The sequence below is a fragment of the Meles meles genome, chromosome 3, assembly GCF_922984935.1.
Source record: "Meles meles chromosome 3, mMelMel3.1 paternal haplotype, whole genome shotgun sequence".
Classification (NCBI taxonomy): domain Eukaryota; kingdom Metazoa; phylum Chordata; class Mammalia; order Carnivora; family Mustelidae; genus Meles; species Meles meles.
The window spans coordinates 107,552,010-107,575,707 of NC_060068.1; the positions used below are offsets into that span (position 1 = coordinate 107,552,010).

The window sequence follows — 23,698 nt, forward strand, 5'->3', positions numbered from 1 at the left end:
GTAGATGTTAAGTGTATTCTTGAATTTCATTAATTTATTAAATACATGGGAAAATGAAGGTTATTTTCCATTTGGTTCCATTTAAAAACTATCATGAAATTTTCACCTTTGTATATAAATCTTACCGTTCAGTTAATAATCATTTACTGATTTTTAGTATTTTCATAATTGTTCAACATGATGGGGATAGACGAGGGTTAGCATTTAGAAGCATGGCAAATTTAGCTGAATCTGCTGCATATGCTTTATATATATATGAAGTAAATGATTCACAAATTGAGGTTTTTAAGTATTATTGTTAATAATGAATTTTTAGTGACCTAGATGACTAGTGACCTTGATGCACATTGGTCGAGAGCTCCTGCTTTAGTTTGGTGGCAAATACTGTCCGTCTGTCTCAAAAAAGAAGTGATGTTACATGTAGAAACTAGCCTCTACGCTATATAGAAATAACAATTCCAGTTATAATGATAACTATTATTTATTGCTTAGTATGTATAGACACTGTAGAAGAGTTTGCATATGTTATTTAATTCTTTCAACTAGCCTTGTAGGTAGTATGTATAGCATCTCCATTTTATTCATTGGCTTGGAGAAGTTAAGTAAGTTGAGGAATAGTTAAGGGCACAGTAGAAATGTGAAATACATATCTTTCTGCCTTCAGAGTCTGGCTTTTAAGTACTTACTGTGTTACACTTGAAAGCACGCAGTCTATACTTGCTGATTACAAGTGTGGTAGAATGCCACGGAGAAATTACCTATCTTCTGGTTAAAGTTTACTTTTTGAGGGTATTTTAGCAACTGTGTTTTGACTGACGGGAAAGAGTACCTGTCTTACACACAGTGGTAAATTTATTTTAGGCATTTCCAGTGCATTTGGCTAGAATGGATAAAGGTATACTTTTACTGCTCAGTGTTTTCAATGACTAGTATTAAATTATAAAAGATGTTAAGACATTTTATGGCTAGTTTCTTCTTTGGGATAACTTGACAAGTTATTTCTCATTTGGAAATATTTTGTGGGGGTTTTCCTTTTTCAATATTCGTTGTCTTTTTATTAGAATGATTGTTTACTTATGTAGCCAGTTTGATAATGGAAGACATTTTAAAAATAGCCCCTGCCAGAAAGAAAATTATAGCCTTGAGTTGTATTTACTGGCCAAACAATGAGTTCCCCCTTGTAAGGTCCAGTCTCTTCATGAAAAATTCCATCTGAATCATTTAGGAGTTAGCTGACATTTTCTTTTATTTTTTTTTTAATTTCTTTTTTTTTTTTTAAATTTGACAGAGATCTCAAGTAGGTGGAAAGGCAGGCAAAGAGAGAGGAAGGGAAGGAGGCTCCCTGCTGAGCAGAGAGCCTGATGCAGGGCTGGATCCCAGGACCCTGGGATCATGACCTGAGCCTAAGGCAGAGGCTTTAACCCACTGAGCCACCCAGGTGCCCCTAGCTGACATTTTCTAAAACATAGTTAACACCTTAAGGCAAAATTTCTCTGCCCTTTTCCAGCACTTATACTATATTAAAATCACTTGCTAAATGCACCTGGAAATTGGAGAGGTTAGTTGGAAGTCTTCATAACTATTCAATCTATAAAACTGATTGGTTGGGAAATGAAGATTTTTTTTTTTAAAGATTTTATTTATTTATTTGACAGAGGGAGATCACAAGTAGGCAGAGAGGCAGGCAGAGACAGAGGGGGAAGCAGGCTCCCTGCCAAGCAGAAAGCCCAACGTGGGGTTCGATCCCAGGACCCTGAGACCATGACCTGAGCCGAAGGCAGTGGCTTAACGCACTGAACCACCCAGGTGCCCCGGGAAATGAAGATTTTTTAATGTTAACTAACTGCAGTGTGCAGGGTTTTCATTGTTTACATTCTTACTCATATTCCTAGTGATACACTAAGGTAATCATAAGTTTGTGCTTTAAAATGTTAAGTTTGGTTTGCGGTTTTCTTCTAATATGGGAGAGTGGCAATTGCTTAGTCTGTTAGGAAAATTGGTGCTAGGAAATGAAGTAAAAAATGAGTTGTGTTAAAATTTTCTTAGAATATATCTAATTTTCTAATTTTCTTAGAATATATCTTAGTATATCTTATATAATGTCATTTAACAGTTATATTAAATTTTGATTTTCAATTTCCTCTTATTTATATAGGTTAATGAACTTTCTGAGGAAGAAGAGGAAGATGAAAAGCTGGAACATATAGAAGAACTTCCGGAAGAGGGTGCAGAAAAATCAAGTGACATGGCAGAGGTGGTACAATTAAGGATGACTGAAAACATCCTGGAACCAAGTAGTGTTACAGCATCAACAAGGTAGTATTTCAGTTGAAAGAACTTTAGCTTTTGAACATTTTATTCTAGATGTAGATTCACTGAAGCACTGAATCATGCAAATTGTAACAGTGTGTGAAAGATTAGTTTGTGTATGGAGGCATCTGTGTAGCTCAGTCAGTTAAGCATCTGCCTTCGGCTCAGGTTATGATCCCAGGGTCCTGGGCTGGAGCCCCACATTGGGCTCCCTGCTCAGTGGGAAATCTGCTCTCTCTCTTTCTGTTGCACTCCCCCTGCTCATGCATGTGCTCGCTCTCTCTTTCTCTCGCTTGCTTACTCTTTCTCAAATCTTAAAAAAAAAAGATTGATGTGTGTGTAAAAAAGAGCAACGAGAAAATTTTAAGCAAACTTGCTAAGAAAATTTCAGGTATTAGCCTTTATATCCCCCCCCCTTTTTTTTTTAAAGATTTTATGTATTTGAGAGAGACAGGGTGAGAGAGAACAAGCAGGGGGGAGCGCAACGGGGAGAGGGAGAAGCTGACTTCCCACTGAGCAGGAGCGTGATATGAGGCTCGGTCCTGGGATCAAGCCCCGAATCGGGCTCTCTGGGCTCTCTGCTCGGCGGGGAGCCTGCTTTCTTCTCTCTCTCTCTGCCTGCCTCTCTGCCTACTTGTGATATCTGTCTGTCAAATAAATAAATAAAAATCTTAAAAAAAAAAACAAAAAACAGTCAAGACAGACTATTTCCATCACCCAAGAATTGGGCCCCAGACTGCCACTGATCTGCTTTCTGTCATTGTATAGATAAGTTTAGCCTGTTTTACAATTTCATGTAAATGGAATCTCCTACAGTAGGTAGTCTTTTGTGTCTGGCATCTCTGCTTGGAATAATGTTGAGATGCATGTTGTTGCATGTTTCAGATGTTTGTGCCATTTATTTATTTATTTTAAAAATACTTACTTATTTTTAAAATTTTGCTTATTTATTTGCCAGAGCGCACAAGCACAGGGAACAGCAGAGGGAGAAGGAGAGGAGGCTCTTGGCCGATAAGGGCCTGTTGTGGGGCATGATCCAGTACCCTTGGATCATGACCTGAGTCAAAGCCAGGCGCTTAAGCAACTGAGCCACCTAGGCGCCTCTTTGTGCCTTTTATTTAAAAAAAAAAATACTGAGCATATTCCATTGTAAGGGATGTCCCACACCTTGTGTCGGCTTTCACCTATTTGGGTTGATACCTTTGTTTGGCTGTTGTGAATAAAGCCTCTGTCTTTGTGCAAGTCTTCCAGTGGAAGTATGCTTTCACTTCTCTTGAGTAAATACCCAGGAGTACAATTGCTGGCTCATTTGCTAGGCTTTATAGGGAAGTGCTAAACTGGTTTCCAAAGTGATTGGGATGTTTTAAATTTCCAGCGTCAGTATAGGAAAGTTCTAGGTGCTTCACATCCTTACCTTACCAGCACTTTGATTTTAATTTTAAACATTTTAGTGGTATCCACATCTTGTTGTGGGTTTCAGTTAAACTTTTAACTATGGTAAAAAGTGAGGATGTTATCTATATTTTTGTAAGTATCAGTAGATACTGTGGTGCAGAATTTGCTAAGGAAGGCCTATTAATGGTACAGTGAATGAAGTAGTATGATTTTAGTATCGATTTTGCCTTTTTTATAACTTGAGAACATCCTCTAGTAGTAGCATATTGCTTTTACTTCTGGGAAGAAATACAGAGTGCGCATTGAGGCCTTACACTATCCTAGATGAGGTTATTTTGTTGGGGGTAGTAGTCTACATTTTTCCCTTGAGCCTTGGAATATAGGTCAGTGTTTCTCCAAGTGAGCACCAAATGAAGTAGTTGGTACCACACACACACACAGACAGGTATGTATATTTATTTTTTTTTGTGAAAAATAATTTTTTTTTATAATTTTTTTTTTAAGATTTTTTAAAATTTATTTATTTGACACAGAGAGAGATCACAAGTAGGCAGAGAGGCAGGCAGAGAGAGAGGAGGAAGCAGGCTCCCCGCGGAGCAGAAAGCCCGATGTGGGGCTCGATCCCAGGACCCTGAGATCATGACCTGAGCCGAAGGCAGCGGCTTAATTCACTGAGCCACCTAGGCGCCCCGAAAAATAATTTTTTAAAAAGATTTTTGTTCATTTGAGAGAGTGAGTGTGAGAGGGAGGAGGGTCAAAGGGAGAAGCAGACTCCCCACCAAGCAAGGAGCCTGATAACGGGACTCAATCCCAGGACTCCAGGACGATAACCTGATCCGAAGGCAGTTGCTTAACCAACTGAGCCACCCAGGCGTCCCCAAAAATAAATTTTTTTTTTTTTTTTTTTTAAAGATTTATTTATTTGACAGAGAGAAATCACAAGAGAGGCAGGCAGAGAGAGAGGAAGGGAAGCAGGCTCCCTGCTGAGCAGAGAGCCCGATGCGGGACTCGATCCCAGGACCCCGAGATCATGACCTGAGCCGAAGGCAGCGGCTTAACCCACTGAGCCACCCAGGCGCCCCCCCAAAAATAAATTTTTTAGAAAATTCGAATCCTACTCTGCCATAAACAAACCTAAAACTTGGTGTTTGTTCCCCTGATTGTGTCAAGGTAGTGCAACTGTGGCAGTTTTCAACACTTTTTTTTTTTTTTTTTAAAGATTTTATTTATTTATTTGACAGAGAGATCACAAGTAGGCATAGAGACAGGCAGAGAGAGAGGGGGAAGCAGGCTTCCCGCTGAGCAGAGAGCCCGATGCGGGACTCGATCCCAGGACCCTGAGATCATGACCTGAGCGGAAGGCAGCGGCTTAACCCGCTGAGCCACCCAGGGACCTCTCAACACTTTTTATAGTTACTTAGTACTGAAAAGTTTTATAGCTAATGTCTTTATTTGATTACAGTGCCCATTTATCTCCCATCAGCATCTTACCAGCCTCTGCAGAGTAAGTAATATACTTGTAGAAGCCTTTTTTTTTAATTTAAAAATATTACTTAACTGTAGAAATAAAAATGATGTATTTATTAAATAAAAACATGTTTAAAAATTGTGAATTTATTGTGCTTACCTTAGGGGAAGGATTGTACATAAGGGAGTGAAACTAGTTAATATTTTTATGTACTGCAATAGGAACAAATGAAGAAGGAATTCATTGCCCAATATATAAAATAAAGATTGAACTTTCTTCAGATGATTTTTTTGTCTTCTGAAATGATTGAGAAATGTCATAGATCTTTTTTTATTAAGTTTTCTTTGAGAATAAACTTCATATAAAAAATGTTGATAGGAGCCTTAGAGTTTCTTTGGTTTAGCTAAATGCTGACAAATTATTTTGCTTTATACATGTAGCTTTAAAAAATCTGTTTAAATGGTTTTTCTACAGAGGAGCAAGGAACGAATTACTGGGACAACTGATCTTTCCCACCCTAGTAGTAATAGTGATATGATTGATTTGTATGATAATTTCTTTAAAAAATTTAATCCATTATCATGTATTCCTTTTATGTGTTTCTTTTTTTACTCTAGTTTACCCTTTTAAATACCCTGATAATTTGTTTTATTACTCACGTTTTAACATTTGTACTTATGTAGCCAAATTTGCAGTTAGGGTGACTGCTTCTCACTAATGTATTCTGTTTTATAGCATTTTAGAAAGAACAATTAGAGCAGCTGTGGAACAGCACCTTTTTGATCTGCAGAGCAGCATAGATCATGATCTTAAGAATTTACAACAGCAGAGTCTGGTGTGTAATAATGAAGCAGAAAGCTTTAATTGTGATGGGGAAGGATCTAATAACCAGTAAGAAACTTTTTATAACGTTTCACTATTATTTTTTAGAAATATAAAATTGTTTTAATTGTTTTATCTTTTAAAAACCATAATTTACTAAAATAATGGGATCTCGGGGATTTCTGAAAGTGTGTGTGGAAAGTGACTTTGTATATATGTTGCATATATTCACTTAACATTGAAAATCTAAATCATCCATTACGGTAGTAGGCATTAAATCCAGTACTGCCAGGTTTTCCTCCCTGAACATCAGTTGAAGTAGTGAGCTTACCTCACTATGTTGTATGAAGAATAACATTAAAAAAAATGAGACTCATACTGTGTGCCACACATGGTAACACCATGAGAGACATGAAATGGTCTAGACAGCTAGCTGCAGGGAGAACCGATTGGCATCACTTATGTTGCATTTACTCATTGAGTGAAATGGTGAACAGAATCATCCTTTGCTATTTAAATTTTATGCCAGCTACTACCCTGCTGCCCTCCCTACATACTTTTTTTTTAATAGTTTAGCTGTTAATAGTTGAATTTTGTATTAACTAAAAGTACCTATGTGTGTTCTGTGATTTGTGATTTTCTTCCACTCTTCATCTGACTTGTTACCTTTAAGTGGATGAAAGGCCTTATCTCCTTTCCTTTAACCTCAGCCCTGCACTTGAGGGATATATAGGTGCCTTTCTTTGAGACCATAATACAGTGATTTTATAGTATTTAGTTACCAGATTTTATTTGGAGATGGACAGATGAGAAAGATGGATCCAAGTTTGGAGGATTCATAGGAGGTTAAAAAAATATATATATTATTGTATAAAGTGTTTTTTCCTTTCTTTTCTTTCTTTCTTTTTCTTTTTTGAAGAATTAGATTTTTTTTAAAAGGCCAAGTTTGTGTAGTACACTAGAATAGTTATTAAATATTAACTGAAACTGAAAAAATTAATGGATCTGAAAACCAGTGGTTGCAATATGTTTATTTTAGGAATACCATATTGTACAGCTGCAGGAGTGCTGTGTATCTGAATGGATAGATGGCAGCACTAGCCTGTGCAGCTCTATGGCCCTGATTTGTGGTGCTTTGAAGGCATGATTAGAACTGATAAAACTGCATTGACATAGGGACTATTTGAGCTGAATATGAAGGAAAAAAGCAGTATCTGGAAAAAAAAAATGTAACTAGAAGTTGGAAATTGTGGATAACTCTTTCAAAGGTTATAATTAATATACATAGATTCCTTGGTGTTTGTCTTTAGCTTAGCTAGAGATCCTGAAACCCATGCCCATGCTCAATCTTATTTTTATCTCTGGGAAAGTAACTCATGTTCCTTCATTGATGGTGGTATTGTCACTGTAAACAAAAGCGTGCTGCAGTATTTTGCATATTCTAAATTACGTAACATGAAAAATCTGCAGTAGGAAGCTGTTCCTATCATGCTTAATAAGGTGTTGGACATTATCATGTCTAGTGCTAGACTTGTATTTTAATTGGAACCGTTCATTATAATTGAGAGTATGCATTTGTAAGGGAAATTATTTTGACACATAAATTATTCTTTTAGCCATTCATTTGTTTTTGAAAATTTTCAGAGAGAATAACGAACAAAGGAGTTTGAATTCCTAGAGAGACAAAGATAAACTGAGTGTGTTTAATAATCTAATTTGGCAAAATAAAGTGTGAAGTTTTATGAAAAGGACACATTTTCTTTAACAAGTGAAAGTTTCAGATCATTATTGATACTTATTTATTTTAAAGGCATTACATATTTAACATATGGCCTGATCTGGTTTTTTAATCTTCATTATTAGGGTTGATATTGCTGATGATATTATTAATGCCAGTGAAAGTAACAGAGACTGTTCAGAACCTGTGGCTAGTACTAATTTAGACAATGAAGTTATGCTGCAAGATTTTGTATTTGAGGATGAAGAAAATGACCAGGTAAGAAATGCAAAGACTAAAATCTTTGTTTTAGGTTTGCTTGATGTACAATGCTGATTGCTTTATGTGTTCCTTTTTTTTTTTTTTTTAATTTTATTTATTTATTTGACAGAGATCAATCACAAGTAGGCAGAGAGGCAGGCAGAGAGAGAGAGGAGGAAGCAGGCTTCCCGCTGAGTAGAGAGCCTGATGCGGGGCTCAACTCCAGGACGCTGGGATGGTGACCTGAGCCAAAGACAGAGGCTTTAACCCACTGAGCCACCAAGGAGCTCCTTTATGTGTTCCTTTGGTATTAGAGGCTGACACATACTTGTCTTGATAATAAATCCTGAGAGCCTACACCCTATTAATAAAGATCAGGAACCATCACTGGGTTGGGAATTAGATATAAAATATTTAAGAATATTTGCCTGGAAGGAAACAAATTATGATGTTAGCTGAGGTTTTTGGTGGTATTATGGTTGAATTTCATTCATTTTAAAAGTTTTTTTCCTATTTCCCAATTTTTTCTGAAGAATGCTATCCTAGGGAAATAAAATCAAAATTTAAATTCAAAGTATGGTTTCTGCTGACTGTGTGTTGCTTTTGCACCATTGGAAAACTGCAAAATTCAAAGTCAAATCATTGGATGTCAGGGACTGTCTGTATATGATTTGCAAGTTTCTCTAAAGGTTGACTTTTCATTTTGTTGATGTTCCTTTGCTCTGCAGAATTTTTTTTTTGTTTTATTACTATTATTTATTTTAGTTGTTCTTTTTTAAACTTTTTTTTGTTAACATATAATGTATTATTTGCCCCAGGGATACAGGTCCGTGAATTGTCAAGCTTACACACTTTGTAGCACTCACCATAGCACATACCCTCCCCAATGTCCGTAACTCAACCATCCTTTCCATACCCCTCTCCCCCATCAACCCTCCGTTTGTTTTGCGAGATTAAGAGTCTTTTATGGTTTGTCTCCCTCCCAATCCCATCTTGTTTCATTTTTTTCTTCCCTACCCCCCAAAGCCCCCACTTTGCCTCTCAAATTCCTCATATCAGGGAGATCATATGATAATTGTCTTTCTCTGATTGACTTCTATCGCTCAGCATAATACCCTCTAGTTCCATCCATGTCTTGCAAATGGCAACATTTCATTTCTTTTGATGGCTGCATAGTATTCCATTGTGTGTGTGTGTGTGTGTGCGTGTGTGTGTGTGTGTGTATACACACACCACATCTTCTTTATCCATTCATCTGTTGATGGACATCTAGGTTCTTTCCATAGTTTGGCTATTGTGGACATTGCCGCTATAAACATTCAGGTGTGCATGCCCCTTCAGATCATTACATTTGTATCTTTAGGGTAAATATATAGTAGTGTGATTGCTGGGTCGTAGGGTAGCTCTATTTTCAACTTTTTGAGGAACCTCCATGCTGTTTTCCAGAGGGGCTGCACCAGCTTGCATTCCCACCAACAGGAAGGAGGGTTCCCCTTTCTCCTCATCCTTGCAAGCATCTGTCGTTTCCTGACTGGTTAATTTTAGCCATTCTGACTGGCATGAGGTGGTAACTCATTGTGGTTTTGATTTGTATTTCCCTGATGCTGAGTGATGTGGAGCACTTTTTCATGTGTCTGTTGGCCATCTGGATGTCTTCTTTGCAGAAATGTCTGTTCATGTCCTCTTCCCATTTCTTGGTTGGATTGTTTGTTCTTTGGGTGTTGAGTTTGATAAGGTCTTCATAGATTTTGGATACTAGCCCTTTAACTGATAGTCACTTGTAAATATCTTCTCCCATTCTGTCAGTTGTCTTTTGGATTTGTTAACTGTTTCCTTCACTGTGCAAAAGCTTTTGATCTTGATGAAGTCCCAGTAGTTCATTTTTGCCCTTGCTTCCGTTGCCTTTGGCGATGTTTCTAGGAAGAAGTTGCTGTGGCTGAGGTCAAAGAGGTTGCTGCCTGTGTTCTCCTCAAGGATTTTGATGGATTCCTGTCTCACATTGAGGTCTTTTATTCATTTTGAGTCTCTCTTTGTTTGTGGTGTGAGGAAATGGTCTAGTTTCATTTTTCTGCACGTGGCTGTCCAATTTTCCCAACACCATTTGTTGAAGAGACTTTTTTTTCATTGGACATTATATCCTGCTTTGTCAGAGAATAGTTGACCATGGAGTTGAGGGTCAATTTCTGGGCTCTCTATTCTGTTTCATTGATGTATGTGTCTGTTTTTGTGCCAGTACCGTACTGTCTTGATTACAGCTTTGTACTAGAGCTTGAAGTGTGGAACTGTGATGCCACCAACTTTGGCTTTCTTTTTCAACATTCCTCTGGCTATTAAGGGTCTTTTCTGGTTCCATATAAATTTTAGGATTATTTGTTCTATTTCTTTGAAAAAACTTGATGGTATTTTGATAGGGATTACATTAAACTTATAGATTGCTTTAGGTAGCATAGACATTTTCACAATATTTCTTCTTCCAATCCACGAGCATGGAACATTTTTCCATTTCTTTGTGTCTTCCTCAATTTCTTTCATGAGTACTTTATAAATTTTCTGAATACAGATTCTTTGCCTCTTTGGTTAGATTTATTCCTAGATGTCTTATAGTTTTGGGTGCAATTGTAAATGGAATTGACTCCTTAATTTCTCTTTCTTCTGTCTTGTTGGTATATAGAAATGCAACTGATTTCTGTGCATTGATTTTATATCGTGACACTTCACTGAATTCCTGTATGAGTTTTAGCAGTTTTAGAGTGGAGTTTTTTGGGTTTACCACATAAAGTATCATATCATCTGCAGAGAGTGACTTCTTCTTTGCCAATTTGGATGTCTTTAATTTCTTTTTGTTGTCTGATTGCTGAGGCTAGGACTTCATAGTACTATGTTGAATAGCAGTGGTGATAGTAGACATCCTTGCCATGTTCCTGACCTGAGTAGAAAAGCTCTCAATTTTTCCTCCATTGAGAATGATATTCACGGTGGGTTTTTCATAGATGGCTTTGATGATATTGAGGTATGGACCCTCTATCCCTACACTTTGAAGAGTTTTGATCAAGAAAGGATGCTATACTTTGTCAAATGCTTTTTCATCATCTATTGAGAGGATCATAGGGTTCTTGTTCTTTGTTTTATTAATGCCTTGTATCACACTGATTGATATGCAGATATTGAACCAACCTTGCAGCCCTGGAATAAACCCCACTTGGTTGTGGTGAATAATCCTTTTAATGTACTGTTGGATCCTATTGGCTAGTATTTTGGTGAGAATTTTCACATCTGTGTTCATCAAGGATATTGGTCTGTAATTCTCCTTTTTGATGGGATCTTTGTCTGGTTTTGGGATCAAGGTAATGCTGGCCTCATAAAATGAGTTTGGAAGTTTTCCTTCCATTTCTATTTTTTTGGAAGTTTCCAGAGAATAGGAATTAATTCTTCCTTAAATGCTTGGTAGAGGGGCACTTGGGTGGCTCAGTGGATTAAAGCCTCTGCCTTCGGCTCAGGTCATGATCCCAGGGTCCTGGGATCGAGCCCCACATCGGACTCTCTGCTCCGCAGGGAGCCTGCTTCCTTCTCTCTCTCTGCCTGCCTCTCTGCCTAGTTGTGATTTCTCTCTGTCAAATAAATAAAATATTAAAAAAAAAAATGCTTGGTAGAATTCCTCTGGGAAGCTGTCTGGCCCTGGGCTCTTGTTTGTTGGGAGATTTTTTTTCCCCCATTTATTTATTTATTTTTTCAGCGTAACAGTATTCATTGTTTTTTGTTGTTGGGAGATTTTTGATGACTGCTTCAATCTCCTTACTTGTTATGGGCCTGTTCAGGTTTTCTATTTCATCTTGGTTCAGTTGTGGTAGTTTATATGTCTCTAGGAATGCATCCATTTCTTCCAGATTGTCAAATTTGCTGGCGTATAGTTGCTCATAGTATGTTCTTATAATTGTTTGTATTTCTTTGGTGTTGGTTGTGATCTCTCCTCTTTCATTCGTGATTTTATTTATTTGGGTCCTTTCTCTTTTCTTTTTGATAAGTCTGGCGAGGGGTTTATCAATCTTATTAATTCTTTCAAAGAACCAGCTCCTAGTTTTTTGATTTGTTCTGTTATTTTTTTGGTTTCTATTTCATTGATGTCTGTTTTGATCTTTATTATTTCTCTTCTCCTGCTGGGTTTAGGCTTTCTTTCTTTTTTTTTTTTTTTTAATATTTTATTTATTTGACAGAGAGAAATCACAACTAGGCAGAGAGGCAGGCAGAGAGAGAGGAGGAAGCAGGCTCCCCGTGGAGCAGAGAGCCCGATGTGGGGCTCGATCCCAGGACCCTGGGATCATGACCTGAGCCGAAGGCAGAGTCTTTAACCCACTGAGCCACCCAGGTGCCCCTGGGTTTAGGCTTTTTTTTGTTGTTCTTTCTCCAGGTCCTTTAGGTGTAGGGTTAGGTTGTTTGTTGTTTCTTGAGAAAGGCTTGCATCGCTATATATTTTCCTCTCAAGACTGTCTTTGCTCTGTCCCACAGATTTTTTTTTTTTTTTTTTAAGATTTTATTTATTTGACATAGATCACAAGTAGGCAGAGAGGCAGGCAGAGAGAGAGAGAGGAGGCAGCATGTTCCCCGCCAAGCAGAGAGCCCGATGCGGGGCTCGATCCCAGGACCCTGAGATCATGACCTGAGCCGAAGGCAGAGGCTCAACCCACTGAGCCACCCAGGTGCCCCTGTCCCACAGATTTTGAACAGTTGTGTTTTCATTATCATTTGTTTCCATGAATTTTTTCAATTCATCTTTAATTTCCTGGTTGACCCATTCATTCTTTAGTAGGATGCTCTTTAACCTCCATGTATTTGAGTTCTTTCCAAATTTCCTCTTGTGATTGAGTTCTAGCTTTAGAGCATTGTGGTCTGAAAATATATAGGGAATGATCCCAATCTTTTGGTACCCGTTGAGACCTGATTTGTGACCCAGGATGTGATCTATTCTGGAGAATGTTCCATGTGCACTAGAGAAGAATGTGTATTCTGTTGCTTTGGGATGGAATGTTCTGAATATATCTGTGATGTCCGTCTGGTCCAGTGTGTCATTTAAGACCCTTATTTCCTTGTTAATCTTTTGTTTGGATGATCTGTCCATTTCTGTGTGGGGGGTGTTAAAGTCCCCAACTATTATTGTATTATTGTCGATGTGTTTCTTTGATTTTGTTACTAATTGGTTTATGTAGTTGGCTGCTCCCATGTTAGGGGCATAGATCTTTAAAATTGTTAGATCTTGTTGGACAGACCCTTTGAGTATGATATAGTGTCCTTCCTCATCTCTTACTATAGTCTTTGGCTTAAAATCTAATTTATCTGATACAAGGATTGCCACCCCAGCTTTCTTTTGAAGTCCATTAGCATGGTAAATTGTTTTCCACCCCTCACTTGAAATCTGGAGGTGTCTTTGGGTCTAAAACGAATTTTTTGTAGACAGCATATTGATGGGTTTTGTTTTTTTTATCCATTCTGATACCCTGTGTCTTTTGTTTGGGGCATTTATCCTATTAACATTCAGAGTAACTATTGAGAGATAGGAATGCAGTGCCATTGTATTGCCTGTAAGGTGACTATTATTGTATATTGTACTTTTCCTTTCTGGTCTACTACTTTTAGTCTCTGTCTTTGCTTAGAGGACCTCTTTCAATATTTCCTGTAGAGCTGGTTTGGTATTTACAAACTCTTTTAGTTTTTGTTTGTCCTGGAAGCTTTTTATCTCTCCTTCTATTTTCAGTAATAACCTAGCTGGATATAGTATTCTTGGCTGCGTGTTTTTCTCTTTTAGTGCTCTGAATATATCATGCTAGTTCTTTCTGGCCTGCCAGGTCTCTGTGGATAAGTCTGCTGCCAATCTAATATTTTTACCATTGTATGTTACAGACGTCTTGTCCCAGGCTGCTTTCAGGATTTTCTCTTTGTCATTAAGACTTGTAAGTTTTACTATTAGATGTTGGAATGTGGACCCATTTTTATTGATTTCGAGGGGGGTTCTCTGTGACTCCCGGATTTTGATGCTTGTTCCTTTTGTCATATTAGGGAAATTCTCTACAATAATTCGCTCCAATATACCTTCTGCCCCCCCCTTTCTCTTCTTCTGGAATCCCAATTATTCTAATATTGTTTCGTCTCATGGTATGTATCACTTACCTCTCAAATTCTCCCCTCGTGGTCTAGCAGTTGTTGTCTCTCTTGCTCAGCTTCTTTATTCTCTGTCATTTGGTCTTCTATATCACTAACTCTCTCTTCTGCCTCATTTATCCTAGCAGTTAGAGCCTCCATTTTGATTGCACCTCATTAATAGCTTTTTTGATTTCAGCTTGGTTAGATTTTAGTTTTTTTATTTCTCCAGAAAGGGCTTTTATTTCTCCAGAGAGTGTTTCTCTAACATCTTCCATGCCTTTTTTGAGCCCAGCTAGCACCTTGACAATCATCGTTCTGAACTCTAGATCTGACATATTACCAATGTCCGTATTGATTGGGACGCTAGCCTTTGGTACTGCCTTTTGTTCTTTTTTTTTTGTGGTGAGTTTTTCTGCCTTGTTATTTTATCCAGATAAGAATATATGAACGAGAGAATAAAATACTAAAAGGGTGACAAAGACCCAGTAAAATGTGCGTTAATCAAATCAGAAGAGACTCCAAATTGTGGCTTGAAGAAAGGGGGTTAAAAGTAGTTCAAAAGAAAAAGGAAAATATATATATTAGAATGGTGAATAGAACAGAGCCACCCTCTTGATTTTTGGGAGTATTTTGGTCTCATATATATACACACACACACACACACACACACACACACACATACATACACACACATATATATACACAAAAATAAGGGTAAACACGATGAAGGGATGGATATACACTCACACACACACACACACACATATATATATATATACAAAAATAAGGGTAAACATGATGAAGGGATGGAATATGACCATAGAGATGAAAGTTTAAAAAACATTCTAAAAAAAGGAGTTGATAAGATAAGTTGGTTGAGAAAAGAAAGAAAAATAAATTGGAGAGAATTTGCTCAGGCTGTACTAGAACAAACCCTGTACTAGATTTAGGGTATATTTTGATCTATTAGAAGTTGTATCCCAAATTTTTTTAGAAGAATAAACCCTGTATGTATACAAAAGATAAAGTTAGATACAATAAAGGATAAAATATGACTATAATAGTACAGGTTCAAGAAGATTTTTTTTTTAAAGAAAGGTATTTTTAGATAAACTAGTTAAAAAATGTTAAAAGAGGAAAGAGTAAAAGTTTAAAAAATTAGAATAAGAAAAAAATAAAATTAAAAAAAATTAACTTTGCGAGACTCAAGAATCACGGGGAGAAAACCATGAATTCCATGCTTTGCTTTCCCCTCCTCTGGAATTCCGCTGTTCTCCTTGATCAGTGAGCTTGGTCTTGGCTGGATTTTTTGCTGATCTTCTGGGGGCCCTCGCCTGTTGTAGCGATTCTCAAGTGTCTTTGCCCGAGGAGGAATTCTACCGGCCTTGCCAGGGGCCAGGCTAAGTAATCTGCTCTGGTTCACTCTAGGGAGCTTTTGTTCCCTAAAGGCTGTCTGTAGAGCTCTGGAGGACGGGAATGAAGATGGCCGGCCTCCCAGTGTCTGGCCTGGAGGAGCGGAGAGCTTGGGGCCCCACTCCTCAGTGCTCCGTCAGAGAAAAGTGCTCAGTCACTCCTGTTTCCCTGGTCTCCTGTCCCACTCTGAGCTCACCTGGCCTGTGACTGAGTGTTTCTGTCTCTGGCACATAGCCCCATTTGGAGTCTCCAAACCCAGCAGATCCCTGCTGCTCTTCTGGGGGGGGTCTCCCCGGATCTGTCACTTGTGGGGTCCATGCTCAAAGAGCATTGGCATGACTGGGCCATGGATCACAGTTTAGGATAACCATGAACTGAGCGCTCACTCCTCTGCTCTGTGTCTGTAGCCGGCTTCCCCACTCTATTACTTGTGAGCTCTGCTACACTCAGATACCCCTGATCCTTCTGTGACCATGCTGTCCCCATGAGGGCTCCACCCCTGCTTAGCCTCTGGAGTGATGTCCCTCAGTGGAACAGACTTGTAAAAGTTCTGACTCTGTGCTCTGTTGCTCCGCTACTTGCCAGGAGCCAGCCCCTTCCCCCAGAGTCTATCTTCCTGTTACTTCGGATTCACTTCTCCGCAGGTCCTTCCTTTCAGAAAGTGGTAGATTTTCTGTTTCTAGAATTGCTGCTCTTCTTCTCTTCCATCTCATGTTGGGTTTGTAGGTGTTTGGAATGGTTTGATAACTATCTGGCTGAATTCCTGCTAACATCTCAGCCTGCTACTCCTCCTCTGCCATCTTAACTCCGCCTCCTCCTCCTCAGACTTTTCTTATGAGGACCTGATGGTTTTGGGAAAGAGAAGGTGGGAAGAGTATGGGCTGTTTTGCCTGCTGGTAATTTCGAAAAAACAAGCTCTTTTTCCCCATATACAAAGGAATGAATGTTTTGTATAGAGTGAATTCTGAGGAAGTAAAACATAGTTTCTCAAAAAAGTATGTTTCTTTGTTAAATTGAAGTCTGGATATACTTTAACCTGACCCTAATACCTCTTATTTTTTTTTCTGTCGGGGTGTAATGTAGAAGATAACTCTCCTTCTTACTCTGCATCTCATCTCCTTCTTCACTGCTGGAGTATCAATGTATCACCTTTTGTTTTCTGTTGCTGCATCTTTTATGTTGCCTCCAGTTTTTTTTTTTAACTACTTTTCAGTATTCGTTGTAAGAATTACGTTGCCCAGAAGACATGAACAGACACTTCTCCAATGAAGACATACAAATGGCTATCAGACACATGAAAAAATGTTCATCATCACTAGCCATCAGGGAGATTCAAATTAAAACCACATTGAGAAACCACCTTACACCAGTTAGAATGGCCAAAATTAGCAAGATAGGAAACAACGTGTGTTGGAGAAGATGTGGAGAAAGGGGAACCCTCTTGTGCTGTTGGTGGGAAAGTTGGTGCAGCCACTTTGGAGAACAGTGTGGAGATTCTGCAAGAAATTAAAAACAGAGCTTCCCTATGACCCTACAATTGCACTACTGGGTATTTACCTCAAAGATACAGATGTAGTGAAAAGAAGGGCCATCTGTACCCCAATGTTTATAGCAGCAATGGCCACGGTCACCAAACTGTGGAAAGAACCAAGATGCCCTTCAACGGACGAATGGACAAGGAAGATGTGGTCCATATACACTATGGAATATTATGCCTCCATCAGAAAGGATGAATACCCAACTTTTGTAGCAACATGGACGGGACTGGAAGAGATTATGCTGAGTGAAATAAGTCAAACAGAGAGAGTCAAGTATCATATGGTTTCACTTATTTGTGGAGCATAACAAATAACATGGAGGACATAGGGAGATGGAGAGGAGAAGGGAGTTGAGGGAAATTGGAAGGAGAGATGAACATGAGACACTATGGACTCTGAAAAACAATCTGAGGGTTTTGAAGGGGCAGGGGGTGGGAGGTTGGGGGAACCAGGTGGTGGGTATTAAGGAGGGCACGTATTGCATGGAGCACTGGGTGTGGTGCATAAACAATGAATTCTATTATGCTGAAAAGAAATTAAAAAAAAAAAATTACGTTGCCTGAGGCACCCAGGTGGATCAGTTGGTTAAGCAGTCTGCCTTCAGCTCAGGTCATGGTCTCAGGGTTGTGGGATCAAATCCTGCATTAGGCTCCCTGCTGAGTGGGGTCAGGCTCCCTTCTGAGTGGGGCATCTCTCTCTCTCTCTCCTGTTGCCCTTCCCCTTCCCACTCGTGCTTACATGCGTGTGCTCTCTCTCGCTCCAATAAATAAATAAAACTTAAAAAATTATGTTGCTTAAATCTGGCTAAAAAGCATGTGGGTATTACAATCAGTCTTTAGATTTATTTCATAGTATAATGAATTGTAGGTTAAATTAGAGTTGGTGATGTAATAGTATGCTTTTATAATAGAGTTTTATAAGTTTTTCTTCTAAGCTATTTGATTCTTTCATAGTAACTGTAACATAGGCAAGTTAAGTGATTGTTATACTCTTATTTGTGAAGGAAAGGTAGAGCTGGGACTTGAACCTGGTTCTTTGAATAAAACATGAAGACTTATTTTAAATACTGGATCTAGTAATGATTATTTCATGGGCCCATATTTAAGAATTTAAAGTTATCTTCTAAACAGAAAGGTTGCTGAAGTCTGATGTGTAGATCAGTGGTTCTCACAGTCTGAGTCTCAAGACCTTGATACTCTTAAAAGATATTGAGTATCCTAGAAAGGTTTTATTTACATAGGTATATTTATCAGTATTTAACACATTAGAAATTAAAATTGAAAAATTAGAGAATGTTTATTAAATTCACTCAAGGTATTGTAAATTTTTTTTAACTTAATAAAAAGCTATATAAAACTCTTTGTGCTTTGAGGAATGGTATTGTTTTACATATTTACAAATATTGTTACTGCTTGTCTGTCTTAACAAAAGTTAAGTTGGTTTCTCATACCTACTTCTGCATTCAGTCTGTTACTATAAGTTCTTTTGTTTGAAGTACATGAAGACAAGTCAGCCTCACAGAGATATATAGTTGGCAAAGGGAAAAGTAATTTAATAGCTTTTTCCAGATAGTTATGAAGTGTCTTTCATATTAAAACTGGACAAGTGGTGGTTTTTTAAGAATCTAGCAGTCTGTTGATTTCAGAGGTGATCATCAGAAACATTGAGAATTTTATGTAATTCGTAGTAATGCACGGGATATTTGTATTAGACTCAGTGAGTATCTGTTTGGGGAAGGAATAGGGATGGGATGGTGTCACTAGACTCATTAGAAAATAGGGGGAGGAGGAGTGTTTGTATGTGTTTCTGAGGTTTACAGTTGGTATTTCAAGTGTATATAATAAAGGGATCTGGTGAACCAAATGATTCCTCTGTTATCTGCTAGGAAGTTACCAACTTAACCTGTTTGTGGCTGAGAAGAAACAGAAGGAGCAGTTGGCAGGTGGGACCATATGACTGTCCTTTTTGGAGGAAAGAATTCTAAGGACAGGAAAGGAATGTGATAGTATGAGCAGTACTTCTTACCTAATAGTGTAGTAAGAATGCAGATCTCCATTTTATACACATGCACACACATGCATATGCGTCAGGTTTTGAGAAAGATAAATTACTGTCTTTTTTTTTTTTTTTTAAGATTTCATTTATTTATTTATTTGTCAGAAAGAGAGAGAGAAAGCACACACGCAGGCAGAGAGGCAGAGAGAGAGGCAGGCTCCCTGCCGAGCAAGGAGCCGGATGCGGGACTCGATCCCAGGACCCAGGGATCATGACCTGAGCCGAAGGCAGCGGCTTAACCCACTGAGCCACCCAGGCATCCCAATTACTGTCTTTAAAAAGAGATGCCGGTGCGCCTGGGTGGCTCAGTGGGTTAAGCCGCTGCCTTCGGCTCAGGTCATGATCTCAGGGTCCTGGGATCAAGTCCCGCATCGGGCTCTCTGCTCAGCAGGAGGCCTGCTTCCTCCTCTCTCTCTGCCTGCCTCTCTGCCTAATTGTGATTTCTCTCTGTCAAATAAATAAATAAAATCTTTAAAAAAATAAAAAGAGATGCCAACTCCTATAGACCATTATGAAGAATTAAAAGGAGGCATTTGATTAACTTGTAATCTAATACCGTGATTTAGGTTGGAAACTTCTCATATACATGAGTGTTGGGAGCTCCGTTAATACAATTGTTATGTTCTTTTTTGTCAGTCTGTAGGTATACTGTTAGAGCCATGCAGTGACCATGGTGATAGTGAAGATGGCTGTCTTGAGGGGTAAGCATTTTCTTTCATTACTCAATCATTTTAAGAATTGGAGGCTTTCACAGATTTGGGAGTGCGATTTTTAGATGAATTTATCTATTACACATTTTTGATAATCTGAAAAACCAACTCCTTGTTTAATGGTAAGCATAAAGCATATTCATAAATACTCAGAGGGACTACAGGTTCAGACAGACATAGTTATAACTTGGAAGACATTCAGAGGGAAGAGCAGAGCCTTCTTGGAGACACTCCAAACTTTCAGTTGATTTGTAGAACAATTGGGACTTTATTGATATTCTGAATACACCTTTCAGTGAGTTAATTTATAGTCTTAGAACTGTGGATAACTAACTGAAAGATTATAGCATATATTTTTTTAATATTTTATTTATTTGACAGAAATCACAACTAGGCAGAGAGGCAGGTAGAGAGAGAGGAGGAAGCAGGCTCCCCATGGAGCAGAGAGCCCAATGTGGGGCTCGATCCCAGGACCCTGGGATCATGACCTGAGCCGAAGGCAGAGGCTTTAACCCACTGAGCCACCCAGGCGCCCCTATAGCATATTTGTTTTACCAAATTTGTACAGGATATTTTTGTTCCCTTTCCAGCTTCTTCTTGGTGTATCCCAGTATAGTCTTACCTTAGTTTCTGCTTGTTTACGTCCTTGGCCAGCAAAAATGGGAGGGAGGTACTGAAGCAATCAGTAATTAAGTCATATGTAGTCTCCATAGATACTCGATAGATACAGTACCTTTGAGCAGAAGCTTTCTAGAATATTTTAAGTCAGTGAGTAGGTTTTGGGTTCTGTTACCCTTTTTCTGATTCTTTGAGACATTGCCAAGCAGTGTATTATGACTTTCTTAGAAAAGATGACTTGATATTCAGAGAACAAATTTACAGTGCATGCAGACTAGATTGTAAATACTGAGGATTCTCAAACATTACTGATTTGGTGATAGCTTGTTGGTGAGGGTAAACTTGTGTTAATGCCATTGTGTCTCTTAATTGTGAGTAGGAAACCTGTTCTCTGAGGGTAAGTAAATTCTTTGGAGCCATGTCTCTGGAGTGTCTCCATACTCTGAAGGTCCACAGATTTCCTGCTTACAGCAGTTCCTTGTGCTTCCTTTCAGGAGGCAGGAATGATCCTCTTCCAGCCCAGGGAGTATTGGAGCTATGGGCTGAAGATATAAGATAAACAGGCATCCCCAGAATGATGACATCTGGATTTGGTAGAACAATAAGGATCCATTTAGTGAGGACTCAATCTTTTTGGAAAAGCTCTTTCCTCTTCAACTTGTGTGTAGGTTAGCAAACTTGTTTTTAGATCCAAAGAGTTCCTTGGTTAGATGGATTACATTTTGCATGCTTAACACTCATGTTTCTCAAATTTAGGTGATTGGGTCTTTTGTAGTCTCAAGGTAGAATGTAGCTCATCCCACCATTTGCTTCCACTCTGAGCAAGGGAAGGCCTTTGAGCTTGCCAGGGAATTTAGTTCATTTCTCATGCTCAGCAAGAACAAGGTAATTATGCATGTGAGGAGATGACTTGCCTTAGATTAAGACCTGTCTTCTGGGTACACACTGTTAAGGCAGGGTAGAAGCAGCATCTGTGTGTACCATTGTAAATTGCCACCATATCTTTGGGAAGAAGAAATTTCCCACAATAGATATATTGCTAGCCTACTGTAATACCAGGTGCTCTGTTGACTGGTCAAATATGGAGAGATCATTTTTGACAGCTTGCTCTAATATTTGTTCTAAATAGGGGTTCATTTTTATGGGGGGTATAAGAGGTGAATTAAAATTTTTAAAAATTTCATTTTTATATGTTACCATTATGTTTTGAGGAAGGAAAGGTTTAGAAGTAGTACCTTGTTCTGATTGTGATAGAACATAATCAGATTTAAAATATAGGACCATAAAACAAAATACATGTAGGACCATCACTGTACCTTTATTTTATTTTATTTTATTTTTTTAAAAGATTTTATTTATTTATTTGACAGATTACAAGTGGACAGAGAGGCAGGCAGAGAGAGAGGGAAGCAGGCTCCTTGCTGAGCAGCAGTGAGCCCAATGTGGGGCTCGATCCCAGGACCCTGGGATCATGACCTGAGCTGAAGGCTGACCTCAGAGGCTTTAAGCCACTGAGCCACCCAGGCGCCCCCATCACTGTACCTTTAAAAAAAATCTTTAAAAGAAAAGAAAGTCCCAGAGTGGGGGATAATAAAGCTATTTGGTTCAAACTAATATTTACTTTACAAAATCTTTTCCATTATACATTCAACCCTTTTGGTTTCTATTTATTGTGGATTTTAGTTTTACTTTTAAAATGTTTTTCTTTTGGGGGGACGGTTGTGTGGGAGGGTGGAGAATGTTACTTAAATTTTCTAAACCTGAAGTAATTCTGTGGATCTTTTCAGTAGTGTGTGATTTTCAGACATAGGGCTCCAAAGAATGGGCATATGTCCAGTTGTCATTTTCTTCTCTCACATTATAAATGCTAACTATAAGGGGAAGAGAAGAATCTAGGTAAGAAATGTGCAGTGATGGTAACCTACTTATTCTTAAAACACTAATAGCTGTACTTGTATTTTTAGGAAAGAATATGTATCATTTGACAGTGATACGTTGTCACACTTGATTCTGGTAAGATTTTTTTCTTATGGTTCTTAAAATGTGACTAGGTTTAACCTACCAATTATTGTATCTGGCCTTTAACTTTTAGGTTGAATAGGTTTACAGTTATTTTACAGCTAAGCAGCGACTTAATTTGTCACTTTTGTTTACCAGTAACTTGGTTATAAAAAGATTTTCCTGAATTTGGGATCCAAACTTTGTCTACCAGTAGTATATAGTATAAAATTGCAAATGTGTGTTTGAAAATAGTTTGGGTGGTGGGAGTGGGACAGCTGAATATATAGGCACAATAGTACAGTAATGGAGACCATACAAGGATATATGCTGCTTGTTTTTAAGCTGAGTGAGAAAAGCTTTGTGGTTGTGAACTCTATTCTTTATTTTAAAATACAGGATTCTAGTAGCAAGATATGTGATTTGAATGCCAACACTGAATCAGAAGTGCCAGGAAGTCAGAGTGTTGGTGTTCAAGGGGAAGCAGCATGTGGAACCCAAATTCCACATTTAGATCTGAAGAATGTTTCTGATGGTGATAAATGGGAAGGTAATTTTAGCCACATGTTATTTTCCTGATACTGTTATTTGTAACTTAAATTACCTAAAGCAATAATGAGACTACTGCTCTTTTCTGGACAACCTTATTCATTTTGGCTTTCTGTTCTCTCATGTAAGAGGAGTGAGTGAGTGTTTTTATTCAGATGCACTAATGAGATTGTAGGGCAACTATGTCATATGAACTAGAAGTTTTTACCTGATCCATTAGCTTTGAAGATGAAGTTAGAACTGATTAAAAAAATAAAATCCCCCAGGATAGGCTTTTGTAAATTATTAAACCAGGTTTAAACCAGTCTTGGAAAATCTCATATGTTAGGGCTTGGGGATCTCACCACTTTAAGTAGAAGGCTTACATGTAACTACATTTCCTATGTGATCATTAGGAAACCTCTTTTTTTCTTCCAGAATGATCTTTGAGGCATTTCTAAGCAAACACTGTACCGTATCCCTGTATCTGTGTATTAGATTATATAAGCATGGGAACAGAGTCCTAATAGTTTTTACAAAGGAAAGAAGTTTAAATTCAAAAAAGCAAGCCATATATATATTTGTCCGAACTCAGCAAATGTGTACTTAACACTTGTATTTCATTGTATATAAGTTTTTCTTTTTTTTAATCAAAAGATACAAAACCTAAATAAATACCAAACTCCAGTGAGTGATTTGCATGTTGAAGGGTTTATAGGGAAGAATATTATTA

General features: G+C 38.2%; 1 protein-coding gene across 6 annotated transcripts in view; it reads left to right on the forward strand.

The window, feature by feature from the left end:
• The window catches only part of FAM13B (family with sequence similarity 13 member B), an 83,037-nt gene that overhangs the window by 39,936 nt on the left and 19,403 nt on the right, over positions 1-23,698 (forward strand). For 5 of the 6 annotated variants that reach the window (XM_045999177.1, XM_045999176.1, XM_045999180.1 and 2 more), the window contains 7 exons: positions 2,156-2,316; positions 5,168-5,209; positions 5,909-6,064; positions 7,859-7,991; positions 19,748-19,812; positions 22,404-22,452; positions 22,837-22,987. In XM_045999177.1, coding sequence (XP_045855133.1) covers positions 2,156-2,316; positions 5,168-5,209; positions 5,909-6,064; positions 7,859-7,991; positions 19,748-19,812; positions 22,404-22,452; positions 22,837-22,987 — 757 coding nt within the window. The remainder of the gene's footprint in view (positions 1-2,155; positions 2,317-5,167; positions 5,210-5,908; positions 6,065-7,858; positions 7,992-19,747; positions 19,813-22,403; positions 22,453-22,836; positions 22,988-23,698) is intronic. The other variant, XM_045999179.1, reaches the window with a different exon arrangement.